The sequence below is a fragment of the Micropterus salmoides genome, unplaced genomic scaffold (genome assembly GCF_014851395.1).
Source record: "Micropterus salmoides isolate LMB-PRFRI ecotype aquatic unplaced genomic scaffold, ASM1485139v1 Ms_hic_scaffold_1309, whole genome shotgun sequence".
NCBI lineage: Eukaryota > Metazoa > Chordata > Actinopteri > Centrarchiformes > Centrarchidae > Micropterus > Micropterus salmoides.
In genome coordinates this window covers 1-14,736 of record NW_024040385.1, presented here as the reverse complement: position 1 = coordinate 14,736, position 14,736 = coordinate 1, and the positions used below count along the sequence as shown (strand labels likewise).

The 14,736-nt window shown below is 38.5% G+C and overlaps 1 protein-coding gene across 2 annotated transcripts; it reads right to left on the bottom strand.

Moving 5' to 3' along the window:
* Positions 1-2,216: 2,216 nt before the first annotated feature.
* On the bottom strand, positions 2,217-10,522 carry LOC119901453 (sphingomyelin phosphodiesterase 2-like). Of its 2 annotated transcripts, none has more exons than XM_038717043.1 (11): positions 10,264-10,522; positions 8,587-8,706; positions 8,381-8,477; positions 8,156-8,232; positions 7,579-7,672; positions 6,630-6,719; positions 6,168-6,250; positions 5,564-5,696; positions 5,130-5,234; positions 4,834-5,011; positions 2,217-3,762 (listed from the first exon to the last, which is right to left on the bottom strand). In XM_038717043.1, the coding sequence occupies exons 2-11, from the start codon at positions 8,634-8,636 to the stop codon at positions 3,341-3,343; spliced, it is 1,329 nt and encodes a 442-aa protein (XP_038572971.1). In that variant the 5' UTR covers positions 8,637-8,706; positions 10,264-10,522; the 3' UTR covers positions 2,217-3,340. The 2 variants fall into 2 exon arrangements, with proteins under 2 accessions (XP_038572971.1, XP_038572972.1); XM_038717044.1 differs by having other exon boundaries at positions 10,273-10,522.
* Positions 10,523-14,736: the final 4,214 nt, after the last annotated feature.

Below are 14,736 nucleotides of genomic sequence, written 5' to 3'. Positions count from 1 at the left end.
TCCAGCCTGAACACCTCTTCCTCTGGTGAGGAGGAAACTTTGATGTATAGTGGCAGAAAGTTGTTTCCATGAGATGAGAGTTTCTCTCTCTGGCCTCATGCCATGAATGTTTAGCTTGCAATGTTTCCAGAGCACTAATTCTCATATAAACAATAAAAAAATATATAATTACTAAACAATGAAATGATATTATAAAAACTAAAGAAAGAGGGAAAAAAACACCCAAAAACAAACTCAAAACACAAAATATGTTACATTGAAAATGTGTCTTAACAAGCAGTAGAATTTTTTCAAAGGAACAATTATTAAAATAACAAATAATATTAAGGATAATAATGTGATAATTAAGTAACTTTATACAAACAATAATGGTTCTCTGTTTGTTGCATGAGGAAATAAATTTAGCTGCAATGATATGATTATAAGCAGGAAAGTTTCTGTGTCTGATTTAGCTCTTTCTTGCACACACACCTGTTTGGAGCAGGTTTTTAGTCTTTCTTCTGTTACTACTGTGGAATGAAGTTGGTTCAATATAAACTAGGCCTGTTGTGTGTGTGTGTGTGTGTGTGTGTGTGTGTGTGTGTGTGTGTGTGTGTGTGTGTGTGTGTGTGTGTGTGTGTGTGTGTGTCTTTATATATATATATAAAATATTAAAAAATTCAAAGTAGCTTAGATGTAATTAAGCTACCTTTGCCATGTGGCTGTAGCTTAGCTTGCTACATTTCACTGGGGGGTAGCTTCTTTGTAGCTTAATTTAATGTAGAGAAGCTAGTAGCTTAGCTCATTACATTTTCCAAGTAGCTTGCCCAACACTGGCAACAAGTTAATGAAGTCTTCATGTCATCATGTTTTCAAGTCATGCAAAGATAATATAGGCTACAACAATTTTTTTCTGCCATTTCACAATTAAGGACTCTAACTACAACTAATCAAACACAATACTGCACAATCAACAAACAAAATAGACTTGATTAGGACATCCAGTATAAGGAGACTAACAAAAAAAGCCTGTAGAGGTGTAAATGTGGATTACGGTGAAGTGAGTTTACCCTCCACTACAGCTTTCAGACCTGTTCACAGCAGGTTGTTTCCTCCTTACCTGCCACTATTTGCATTAGGTGTAGGGAAGTGTAATTTACATATGCCATATTTATTTATTATATATTATTTATATTTGTGTTATAAAGTCAGACATGCTTGTGTAATGCTACTTACATATTACATTTTCTTTCAATTGTGACAAAGCCAAACACATTTTTGTGTTTTGGTTAATGGAACTGAATGTGATGATTTCATTTTTACATGATGTGAATTAAACATACTGATGTAATTTGCACTGGGGAAAAAAGAAAACTTGAATTGCACCACACCCATGGGTGCTCTTGCCCTGAGGGCCTACATGTGTCAGCTGGCATGCGGGATCTGGCAAATTTGGCTCTCAATTGCACTCACATGTTCTGTCACCTTCCTCTTGTAATTGCGTACAAGAGCCAGTTTGGGTTTTATTTGGAAGGTTCATCTGTCTTATGTACTTATATTGCTCTCTAGTGGTGAATGTGTAGACCTGGGCCCGTATTTATCAAGCTTCTCAGAATTATTCAGAACACTGCTAAGAATTGACTTGACTAAAATACATTTGGCTCAAAGCTGCGCTTAAAAGTTAGTTATCTAGCATCCCAGTCCTAATTTGAGTGAAGCGAAGGACTAAATCGTAACTGTCAGTCTTGGAGCTCATTCACGACACTTTGTTGTGCCGCAAACGGCATTTTGGCAAAGAAACAAAGTGTCATCACCACCTTCAATTCAGCTGAAAACGTATTGCTGCGTAAAGTCCGTGGTGAGATGACGTCCCTCACCAACTCACTGACAAAGTTGATGCCTGCTCTGTCCAAACGATACTGTATAGTTAACTGCACATCGTCAAATAATCCAGAAATATTATTCTTCTCCTGAAAGATTTGCGCACATCTCCACAGTGCAATCACAAGCACCTGGCAACTCCTAACCACTTGAGGAACCTCTGGAGCAGTCATAAATAACCAAGTGATTCTTAGCTGTAAGAAATTTGATACCTTGGCTTTAATACTTTAGTTTGAAAGTAGGATTAAATTTCATCAATTCTCAGCAAGACTAAAATGACACTTTGAGAAGCTTGATAAATACTGGCCCTGGTGTGCATGACTGAACACTGTCTGCAGAAGCCACAGTAGTCAAGAGGCATGGGAATAAAGTCTTTATTATCGTTTTCTTAATCATGCACATCACAATTTCCAACTGATGAATCAACATCAGGTATCATCTGAAATTCTGTGACTTTTCAAATTAACAACTACAAAATACTTTTCAGTCATTGAGGTGAAATTTAAGATTTAAGTTTAAAAATGATCATGTCACCGTTAGGTTCTTGTGGAGTCATAACACTCTTACAGAGTTATGGAACATTAAGCAATTTCCTAGCATCATACAAAGGAAGTGGTTTATCTGATTAGTCAAGTAAGTGCACTGCACACTAAATACATATAAAGCAGTTTTATACTTTTCTACAGAACGTGATGTTTTACAAAACATGTCATAAAAAGTAGGTCAAAGTTAAGAGTATATATATAGGACATAATACCTTCAGCGCATTCCCACTGCTATACTAGGAGTAAAATAAAGAGGAGGTTGGATTGTCTCTATTATAAAAGATACTTTCTCAAGTGCAAGACGGTGAACATGACAAATGAGACATGCAGATAGAGTTTGTCCCTTTTCCTACAGTATAAATACAGTTAAAGGTCTTAACTGGCGCATGAGGATCTTTAAGTGCTACTGGAAGCTTTTATCGGTTATCTGTCCTGCAGCAAACAATACTGACCAAATTGTAAATCTACAACCTTTGGAGTGTCTGTGTCTTACATGAGGTGGAGACCACATGGCTACTTTCTATGACCTTGTGGTGGACTCACTCAAAAACAGAAACAACTGGTCCTGCTGAAATACTGGTTAGTGGAATGCAAGTTGGAGTCTTAAAAAACACAAATGGTCACATTTATGACCTTTACGAACAGCAGTCATAAAGAAGTATCATACTGTGTAGATGGAAGCATGTTTGTTGAAGTGCATAGAGGGAAACCTAGGGGTAAAAAGGCTAAAGATGTGTATATAAAAAAATACAAAAATGTCAAAGCATGTGTCCTGCAATACTTTCAGAAACACCCTTCGAAAACTCCATTCTACAGTGCAATCTCAACAGCCTATAACACATTCAGAGAATAAATGACTACACACATTCATCTTAAAGCTCACTTCACAGGCTTCTTTCAGAGAGCCCACTTTAACCCAGCTGGCTTCTGCATTATTACTTTGGGCCAAAGGCACTGGGCTCCTGACCCTCTGGGGGCCTCCGCTGGGGGTTGTGGGGCTGAGCCAAAGGAAAGCCCCTGAGCTTCTCTTGCAGACTACCTACAGCCAGCCTCATCTGGTCTTCAGCCCCCTGAAGTGATTTCAGCTCCATTGTATAGAAGATGTACAGCAGAGAGGTGGTCAGCAGGATGGCGAAGCACAATGCAGCAAGCAGGTAGAAGGAGGTGCAAGGGAAAGGCTGTTCTGCTCCCAGGGCCAACCAGGGCACTGCAGCGATGGCCAGTTCCAGAATCAGGAGGGCCAAACCCATCACTCCAGTGCGCGTTGCTGTGTAGCGCATCCTCTCAGCGCAGTGCAAACCCACTTTGACTTCAGTACGGGCCTCTGTCACAATGTCGACCAACTTAGCCACCTCCCCTGAAGACATGAAAGAGAGAAGAGGCAAAGAGGAAGTCACAAACCATGCAAGAGTTGATGGATGACTTCAACACAAGCAGCATGGGTGTGATTAATAAGAGTCCACAGAAACATTCTAACAATCTACAGCCATTCATTCTCTGCAAGGCTCTAAGCCCCATTCAGACGGGATTAACATTACAACATATCATTAAATATTCAGCAATGTCCTCGTTAATTTAACTCACACAGCATTTTAACCATGATAAAATTACAGGTCATGCTCTGTAATAGATATGGACTTTCAGGACCAGCCAAAAGAGAACACCAGTTCTAACAGCCCATTTGATGAGCTTTTATGGGGTCTTCTGTCATCGTATTAGTTCGCAAATAGGCCTATATGTTCGTGTTAACATGTTTCCTTCTATCAGACTAGTGGAAACATTTTTCAAAAGTCTAACTTCACACTGAACTGATTGAAAAAAAGTGGAAGGGTCCGCTTTAAAATAAAAAGGACGTCGGACATGATTTATATTACAGAGGACCAGTGAGTTCTGTAGTTGTTAAAACTGGTAATTATTATTGGGATGGAGGTGAAAAATGACCCAATACATGCTTTGCAAAGGGTTAAAAAAAAAAAAGACAGTCAAAATGGGTGCAGTACTTTGAGCTAAAGGCTAACATCAACATATTAACATCCTCACATTGGTGTTAATACTGATGTTTAGTAGGTATAATGTTTACTGTCTTCACCAACTTAATTTAGAGTGCTAACTCTCTTCATAAACCAACGCAGTAAACAAATTAACAATTTGACCTGATGATGACACTAAATGAAAAGTCAATCCATCCAATACTTGTTGAGATATTTTGATGTAAACCACACGTCAACCTGCTGATGGCACTAAAGGTAAAGTCAGGGAATCACCAAAGTCAGTTGGCTACATCCTCTAAGGATCATGAACGTCATTACACAATTTCAAGGCAACCCACCCGTAATCATCGAGGTATTTCAGTCTGGACCAAAGCGACGGGCTGACGGATCATCCAACATTCCTAGCTCTTACCTGCTGCCATGGCTAGTAAAAATACCTGCAGCAGAGTCCTGATTCTTTGATTGCTTGTCCAGCCTGGCCTCAGTTGGAGTGTGTGTCTCTAGCCTAAGTTCAGTTGTCAGAGCTTCATGGTCGGAGTATGGGAATGGATGGTCAGGGACAGAGCCCTTGGTGGTGGACATGAAATCACAACAAATGTCCACTTTGGAAGAACCCTGGCAATAAAAAAAGGGAAATATTCTTTGAGCCACATTGTGAACATGGAGGTATAAAAAAAAAATAAAGAAACAAACAAAAAAAAAATCATGTGTGACTTACAAGGCTTACACCCACCTTGAACAGGATATAGTCGATTCGAATTCCCTTCTCAAAGGGAACAAGCTCCTTTTTACAGATAAAAGGGTTGTCTGCTATTAGTGTCATACCATCCTCACACCCCTGCAACAGAAAATTATTTTTTGTTTAAAGTTAAAAAGGAAAATTAATTTTCTTTACAATGTGGCTCTTGTTTTCATAGTGTTGACCATTATTGCAGTTATGGTGAAATTTTACTTGCCATCTTAATTCTTGAGATATGGGGCCACAATGACAGCTGAATACAGCTTTACAGAACTACTTCTGACAAAGTGTACTTAGTGCGGTTGCGTGCGCAAGAAGTTTTAAATTGCCGTAGATGATAAGACCAGACTTCTAGGGTATGGTCACCTTTAATGTATTTTGGCAGACAAATAATCCTAATATTGGGTAGAATTCTTGTCTCTACCTACATCAAATTTAGCAGTCTCTAAATAGGAGTCACGGAGTCCAGTGTAAGTCCTCAGTAGCCTGTTGCCAAGGTCCTGAGGGTGCATGTTAAGGTCACCACCCAAAATCACCAAATCTGCTTCAGTAGATGTGTATCTATTGGGCATAAAAAAACAAAAAAACATCATCAATGACACAACTCAACACCAAGATGGAAATTGAGCTACAAACATCACTAACACCAACAAGGGTGAGGAACTTAGTGTGACAGAAATTCTTGTGAGCTAAGCAACTCTTGTTGTTGAAGAAGGTTTCAGGAAATGTCTTAAGCAGCAAGATTCTTTGAAGCCTGGCCACAGAGACAAAGGCATCAGCAGGGCAGAGTGAGAACACAGTGTCATACCAAACCAACTCTGGAGGGTGCATCTTAGAGAGTATATAACCTTCATAGAACTATAGAGATCCACTATGTGTCCAAATAAGGGTATTGTTCATCCATCTATACATGTGTGAAGACCCTATTGGATATTAGTTCGAAAACAAGACAATACGCTTAAATATGCAAAAATACACTGAGTAAAGCAGCCGATACTACATGCGCAGAATTAACAAGCAAAGACACACTACCGAATAAACTGCTGCAGCTCCCAGGCCTGAACCACTCTGTGAGGTAGGTAAGGATCCTTGTCTCTGCAGTACTCTGCATGTAGCTAAAAACAATACAGAGAGACAACAGCATTGATCAATAACCGTATATACACTGAACAAAATCTTAACGCAACAGCCTTTCATTGTGGCCAGCCTAAGGCACACCTGTGCAATACCCATGCTGTCTGATCAGCATCTTGATATGGCACACCTGTGAGGTAGATGGATTATCTCGGCAAAGGAAAAGTGCTCACTAACACAGATTTTGACAGATTTGTGAACAATATTTGAGGGAAATAGGACTTTTGTGTACATAGAGAAAGTCTTAGATCTTTGAGTTCAGCTCATTATGAATGAGGGCAAAAACAAAAGTGTTGCGTTTATAATTTTGTTCAGTGTAAATCTCAGGTAAGGCTGAGAGCTGATGTTAGGAAACCTTACATGAGTAACATAGACGTTTGCAGTCAGGGAGCCAATGTTTAAGACAGCCATGCCAACAGCTTTACCTCCGAACCAGTCTCCATGGTGAGCCTAAATATTAGGAAAAACACAAAAAGTTATGAGAGAAAAGGAGGTGAGCTACTCTGCAAAGAGAGGCTGTAACACTAAAGAATCATATATCCACTGAAAACGCCAATCCTTCTCTACACTGGTTGCCTGTACATTTTAGAGTGGATTTAGAGTGATAAATACTACATTTAATGACAAAAGTTTCTACTTCAGTATAAGAGCTGAATTGTTAAAAATGTTTATCTCATCAAGATAACACGACTCATTGACAAAGCTGTGGCCCAAGTGCAGCCCGAGATGATGATAGGCCTCCATTAATAATTCTCAGGTCAAGGCTAAAAACCAGAGGAGATCTGGACTTTGCAGTCAGTGACTCGACTCTGGGACAACCTGCTGGAGGATAGTGGGAAAGCTAGCTCTTTAACGTTGTTTCAAACTTTTAAAATCACATTATTTTAGAAGTGCATTTTCTTAAATTCTTTTTATTCTGTGCATTTGTTTCATCTGTTCAATTGCTCTTTACTTTAATCAGTTTGATCAATTATTTATATTGTGTTGCACCATGCATCTCTTGGTTTTATGTCTATATGAAGCACTTCATAACTTGTTTTTGAAAAAGTGCTACATGAATAAAATTACATTACATTTATTCATTTAGCCTCTTGAGCAACAATATTAAGTATCTTGCTCAGGGACACATTGGTAGATGGGTCACAGTGGGGGGACTGAACCCAGGTCTCTCATACCAAAGACAGGCATCTTATCCATTGCGCCATCGCCACCTCAAGTTGTGAGCTTATCTGCTCAACTGCACTTCACTTTTCATCAAGTCACATTTGAACAAACACTACTCTCTCTGTCTCAGGCTCTGCAGACTTACCATGTATGGATAACCATTCACTGAGTAGCGATAAAGAAATGTATCATGGATTCGGTGTTTGGAGAAAATGGCCAGTCCGCTGCCTATGACTCCACTGCAGAATGACAGCGAAAGCAAGAGACGAGCAGAAGTTCAGTGTTCCACACTAAACACCAGCATCAGCAGTACCTGATTATTAATAATTGAAATAACTTACATCCCTGCTTTCCATGTAGATCTACATTATACTATCATAAGTAGGTGTTACCTGTAGTAGATTAGATGTGAGAGCATATCTACTAGAGTTAACATTTTTTGTGAGCTGCAGAGGGGATTAAAGAGGTAGAACCTTTGATTAATCTCAGTCTTGTGCTTTGGTATGGAGGTCAAGAAAGAATTAAGCTCCAGAAGTAAATCCTTATAGGTAAGGCCTATTTTTCAAGTCAATTTTGCAGATGGATCAACGCCATGAAAGTACATTCTTCTGACACTAGGGCACATCAGGAGTCTTTCGAAGATCTGACAACTTACTCATTAATTTTAATCAACAGGTTCAGAAGATTGCACAGCAACTTTGGGATGAGTGTAAAAACACTACCTTTTGAAGTAATGAGAGTGAGGATGACTGCAGGCAAGTTTCTTTTTCAAGGAGAGATAGTCTTTCTCACTCCACACCTGAAAAAAAAGCAATCACATGAAAAGTACAATACCAGGCATCTCTTTATAATTAATATTATTCACATGGGTTTATAAAAATATGTATTACTTACTCAGATTAGCAACTCTACTTTATAAAATATATTTTAAGATGGCTTCCACCAACCTCTTGCAGTAAGACAATATCATGCTCTTCCTTGCACAACATTTCTCCAATCATGGCATAGCGCTGAGAACAGTGTCTGCTAATGTAATGGATCCCCCTGAAAAAAGAATGTATGTGGACCCTGTGTCTTTGCATACACATCCCAAGACAAAAACAAACAAACAAACAAAGCTGTTGCAGAATCACTACGAATCACTGCCACTGACCAGCAGTTCAGAGAGAAGACCCGTACACTGACAGACTCTGCGTTAACCATGGTGGTAGATCAGTGGATCAGTAGATGTAACGATGGAGGGTCAGATGAGGTGAGATGACTGGGACAGCTCCTAATGCAAAACATAAAAGTCACTGTTAGATGTTGTTGTCGGAGCTCGAGTTTTGATATCCAATTCCATATTTACACTTGAGATGGAATGTCTGGGTGAACAAAAGCGTCCAGTGTATACACATAAGTGCAATTTGAGAATTTGGACAACTGGATCTTGTAGACCAAGGACTATATGTTGTTTTTAATAATGTTATATCTGAGCTGGCCCTGGCAGGCTTCACTGTGTCAAACAGTAAGTGGGAAAATGTTGATTTTTACAAAAGAGACAAAGAAAATAGAGTTTTCATTCACTCCTTTCTCCTGGGAGTGCAACAACACACCAGCCCCACACAATTTTTCAAATAAAAAAAATCTTTACAAACTGATAAAGCACATGATCACGAGTCTCAGAAAGAAGAGTAAATGGAAAAATGACAAATAAACATTAAAAACTGCATGGTAAGCACCAAAAGTGCAAACCCAGCAGAATGTAGCCTGATTATAGTTCCAGTTCTGGACCTTAAAATGTTTTAACTTTCCAGCTAATCTTTACCATTATTATCTGAAAATCTGTAAACAATTCAGATTTTTTGTCTGGTATGCAATACTTGATGTTAACTGACTGTGAATCCATTCCTATATACTAAAATAATATATTGGCTTCTGTAAAAGTACAGTCAGGTCTGAAAATAAGCAGCTGTGTTTTGTGTGGTATATATCTAAGCTGAACCTGGTAGGCCTTCACGCTCAGGCAGTGGGAAAATGTTGTTGAACACACAAAGTAAAGAGACGTTTGCATTCACTGATATCTCCTGGGAGTGCAACGATACACCAGCCCCAGAGTGCTGACATAGCTTTGCTCTGTCTGGAGAGAAGAAGGGGAAGCAGCAATGCAGTGAAAATAATCAAGGGGCTTGAGTGTCAAAAAGAGAAAACATGCTGCATAAATTAAGCATTAACCTAAAAGTTATACACTGCATCTGTGTGTGCATCCAAAACACTAAAGAGACGCTGCATCTCTTAGAAAGGAGTGTAACTACAGACAATAGGTGAGCTAACGTTAGATGTAGCTAGTTATACCGACACTGGACTTGAACCCAAAAAAGGTTTTTGATCAAATTTTGTCACGTAGGTAGACTGCATGTGCCTGGATCCTGCACAGCCAAGTGACAGATTAAGTTCCATGTGACCTCCAGTGCCAATTGTGTGATGGTGTTAGGGAAAAATAAATGCGGAGGTAAAGGTGATGTTAGAATAACGCTAGCTCGCAGACAAGATGGATAAAGTTTTTGCTAAGGTAAATGCTTCGACAGCTAACGTTACACTTGTTAGCCCTCTGAATGCTGTTAGTGAAACCGTTAGAGCTTTATTATGTAACGTTAGCTATAATATAAGAGCGTTAATCACACGAGGTAACGTTAATTTAACCCGTAAGATAAGGTTAACAACAACTGCTGAACAACTCTAACGTTAGCTAGCACTGTGTCTTGTCTCCATAACGTTAATTGTGAAGCTAGCTCCGGTTTCTGTTCACTTGTCACACAAATGTTTTATTCATTAAGTTATTTTAACTCACCTCACGAACCTGTTGACGTCAGCTGAAGTTAACTGTACCGTTTGACGGGCAGTTGCAATGTTTACAATGTCGGCTTTAGGTCCGAAACACTTCCTGCTGGCGTGTTAGCTAATACTATAAAATGAGTTGATTATTAACAAAACAATACATAGCATCTTGGTCAGCACGTCTCAGAAAACGAACATTTAACTTAGCGGTGTTCGGCCACTTCCATTGCTATGTGCCTCTCCTGTCCCAGTGCCCCGGCGTAAAGTAAGCTGGGGTAAAAAAACATTTGTTAAGTTTGACCTCCGGTTGTATTTTCCCCTCAAAGTAAAACAGGAACTTCAGCTTCCTCGGTATTTCAGTAAGTCCTGAGCACATGTGTAAAACATATTTCGAATGGGATATGTAGTAACTGTGTATACCTTTTCATGTTTATACTTTTTAAAAATGTAGTTTCAAATAAAGAATCACTTCTTTTTGTGCACAATTTTAATTTGGAGGATAACTTGACAACCACTTCCGGCTTTAGTGTGGCTCAGCCGCGATTCATTCTGGGAGGTGGAGTTCTTTCAGCCAAACGTTTGGCAAAGGCAATGGTAGCCCACCACAAGGAAAAGTCCTTCATTTAAAACGGGAATTATCAGTAAAATGTACTTCAAGTATCAACAGTAAAAGTACTCATTATTCTCTGTCAATTATGTATTATAGCTATATAAGCTACATTATTAGATTGTCCATGCTGATGCATTATGAATAAAAGTGGAATTTAGCAGGCCTATTTAGGTAGTGTAGTCCAGTGGTTCCCAACCTTAGGTCCTTCAAAGGGTCACATGGATCAGTCCTTGGGGGGTCCTGAGATGATTATTATGGTAGAAAAGAATTAAAAACAAAGTTCTGCCTCACAAATTTGTATTTCATTTATTTTAGAGAGGAAATCACTCTTTCATGGAAACATAACAACAGACCCAACAACTGCTTTTTGTAAGGGGTCACATACCAAAAAGGTTGGGAATCACAGGCTTAAACTTTAGCAATGACACTTCTATGTAAAACCGTAATCTGCAATGTAACCAGTAACTACATTATATTTGTCGTGTACATGTAGTACAGAATTTCCCTCTGAAATGTGCAATCTGAAAAGCAGAAGCAGAAAGTAACACTCAGGGAACTACTCAGGTAAAGCACCTCAACATTTCATTGAAGTACAGTACATGAATAAATGTACTTGGTTATTTTCCAACAGGCTGCAGGTGTTCCCAGGTTTTGCACCAAATTCTGTGACCTGATTATGGATTTCAGCATATTCCCACTGCAAACATTTCATCATACATTATCAAATAGGCTATTCTGATTTTGCTGTATGAAAATCCCCTGCCTCTTAGATTCTACGATGTTGGAGTATAAGCAACATACATGAAAATAACTAAACGGTCACCTGTATTATTGCCAGGTGAGGTGTTAGTACTGCTATGATAAAAAATTTGCAGTGGCAGTACATCTTACATTTCTATCACATAATCAGATGAATCACAGATTTGGTGAAACACCTGGGACCACTGCAACAAATGCTAAACTGCAACTTTCATTCAGTAGAATAGGTAAAAACGCTCAAGCAAAATCATAAACCTATTTTCTGGAAGCCAGCGTTAACACAATTTTTGGTTTTATAGGCCTCTGTAATATAGTCATGAAAAGAACAGTCATGGACAAAACAAATTTACAAACATGTTTAATAAGTTTTTCTGGGAGGAAAATGGCCCCAAAGGCACCATGCGTCTTTATTGTAAGATACATTTGTTTGATTACATAGTCCAACCTCTACTTTGAAGTATAAAATTGCAATGCACAATGGTAACAAAGAGAACAGTAAACCACCTTAAACCAAAAAATAAAAACACAAAAAACTGCCCACACCATTCAGAATATGATACATTAGATATCTCATTATTAATTATCAATATCAGCACAATCACACATTATTTTCAGTGAAGCATATGGCAAACTGAAAGTCAAATGACAACAGAATCTAAACAAAACATTAATCTTGATAATGGCAAAAAATGTCTGTATAAAAGATAAACTGAGAAACCTGCTAGAGGAGTGTTATTGTACTAGCTTGTGAAACATGACATTCAAAGCCAGGTGCAATTATTCCACCATTCATATCTTGAATCTTAACTTTTAGCACAATTGTCCAGTGAACCACACAGAGTAGACACTTGTCTAGCAGGATCCATGGGCAGACAGTTCTCCTGTCTCTAATAGGAGTCCTGCAATACTTTTAACATCTCCATCACAATGGAAAATGATCGATACATCTCCAGTACCCTGCCCTGCCCTCCCGCTATTTCTTTTCCAACCCTATAAATAACAATCAATGGTCATATTCCACAGCACAGAGACAATAGCTCTCATTCAAGACAATTATTAGTTTGATTTAAAATCATTTCATGTGTAATGTCAGTAAACAATTGTCTTAAATATCAAAACTGAACTTTTATCAATGGATACAGCTTCTCCACAAATTACACGGAGAAGGGTGAAGCAAATGGGCCGACTTCACAGCATACAATCTCTTTTTTAAACAAAAGAAACAGTGATTAACTTGTCTCCGCTTATGGTCTCTGTGCTGAGTTACTTGATCACAAATATGAACCTTAAAAATACTCCTATGTAACATATATTCCTTTAGCATCCACGGACTCACAGTACGGAAACAATTCATTTTTTCATTAGGCTACATAACTCAAGGCAGAAAATAAGCACTGCTGTTGCTTCACTCCCCCTTCTTGATCTTTTAAGTGCAACCAAGCACACGTCTTCAAACGAGAGAAATAACAGGGGATCTCGTAAGGATGGCAAAGCCCTGGTTTTTTTCAGGCTAGCAATGGTACAGGGCATCCCAAGTGTCAGGAGTCAGTTATAGATAGATGCTTGTAAGACCTGATTTTTTAATTGTGTAATAAAACATAAAACAAAAGCAGAACCTAAATAGTACGGTAACACACTTAACCTTCTCCCTGTACACTTAGACTGTAAAACATGGGACAATTTTTCATGAAGATTAGTTATCCCATCTCATTTCTCTGTGTGCCAGAATACAAAAACTCCTCAAAAGATGCAGATCTCAGAGGTTTCTTTCCAATTTATTTGACAAAAATACACCTGTCTGCCTATTTTATGTTTGTTTAAAAACAAGAGGTAGTAAAAAAAAATGCAATCCAAAGTTGCAGGCAATGATATCATCTTTGGAGAAAAGGCACTTGCTTTCCTAACAAACCTACTGCAACAACACCACTTGGCTCTGGTTTTCCCCTTCCGTGGTCCTGTTCTCTCCACTTTTTCAATCTTATATACAAATCTCTTATTGCCCAGTGTGTTCCCCTGGATATAGACTATAAGAGTCTTTTCAACCCTAAACACATTCTCGTTCCCTCAATAAAACGTTTCAAGTTCCATCAATTACCTTGGCAAAAGTGACCCACTTCATCTAAAGCATGTTTAAACACATGGAAAAATAGCTACTTGTTTGAAAAATCCGTAATTCTTCAAAATTTTCTTTGCGTGTAGGCACGTTGAGATTCACTCTTTTGTTCCTTTACGAAAAAAACTTTTTAAAGCATAAAATGTGTCCATGTTAGTTCGGTCTAGCATTATTTGAATGTTCTTTTTTTTCTTCCGTTTTTTCCCGGATGGTTAAGCTGGTTGAAGAGAGATTGTGTCGCCCTAGTGTCTGGCTTTTCTGAAAAAACCTCCCTGAAGAGCTGTTAGTCTTTAACAAGTCTGTAGACATGATACTGAGCTCCATGTTCACTTGTGGAAACCTCAAAAACAAATGCTATACAGAGCAGGGTCTCCTGGGTGTCACGATTCGTCACCACCTGAGGGTCAAACGGAAAATGTCAAGTGAGAAATATGAAGAAGAAAGGTCTGTTTAGAAATACTTCAAATGAGTCAGTTGATGATTTTGTAATTTGTTAAAGGAATAGTTCAAAATTTGGGGAAATACTCTTATTGCCTGTCTTGCCAGGAGTTAGATCAGAAGATTGATACACTTGTGTCTGTATGCTAAATGTGAAGCTACCGCTTAGCTTAATTTAAAGACATTGACCTGGCCCTGTTCGAAGGTAACAAATTCCTACAAGCACTTCTAAAGCTCACAAATTAACACGTTATATCTTGTTTATTTAATCCATACAAAAAACAGTGTAAAAACAACACATTAAGCTTAAGCGCATTAAGCGCCGGGCTAGCTGTTTCACCCTGTTATCAGTCTTTGTGCTAAGCTAAGTAATTGTCGGCTGTAGTTTCATGTTGACTGTACAGACATCAGAGAGGTATAGATCATTTAACCCATCTAACACTGGCTAAGAAAGCATATATTATCTTTTTATGCAAAATGTCAAACTACTCCTTTAACAATCTGATAATAAAACAGTGTTACCTGCAGGATAGTGAAGTTTTCAAGAACACTGTTCATCATGTATT

What these genes read in the sequence shown, in the direction of transcription:
- LOC119901453 (XM_038717043.1), bottom strand. Translation starts at nt 8,636, where the DNA reads ATGGTTAACGCAGAGTCTGTCAGTGTACGGGTCTTCTCTCTGAACTGC. An exon ending in GAGCTGCAGCAGTTTATTCG is followed by an intron (nt 5,697 to 6,167) that starts GTAGTGTGTCTT and finishes TATGCCCAATAG; the next exon opens with ATACACATCTACTGAAGCAG. An exon ending in GAATCAGGACTCTGCTGCAG is followed by an intron (nt 3,763 to 4,833) that starts GTATTTTTACTA and finishes TCATGTCTTCAG; the next exon opens with GGGAGGTGGCTAAGTTGGTC.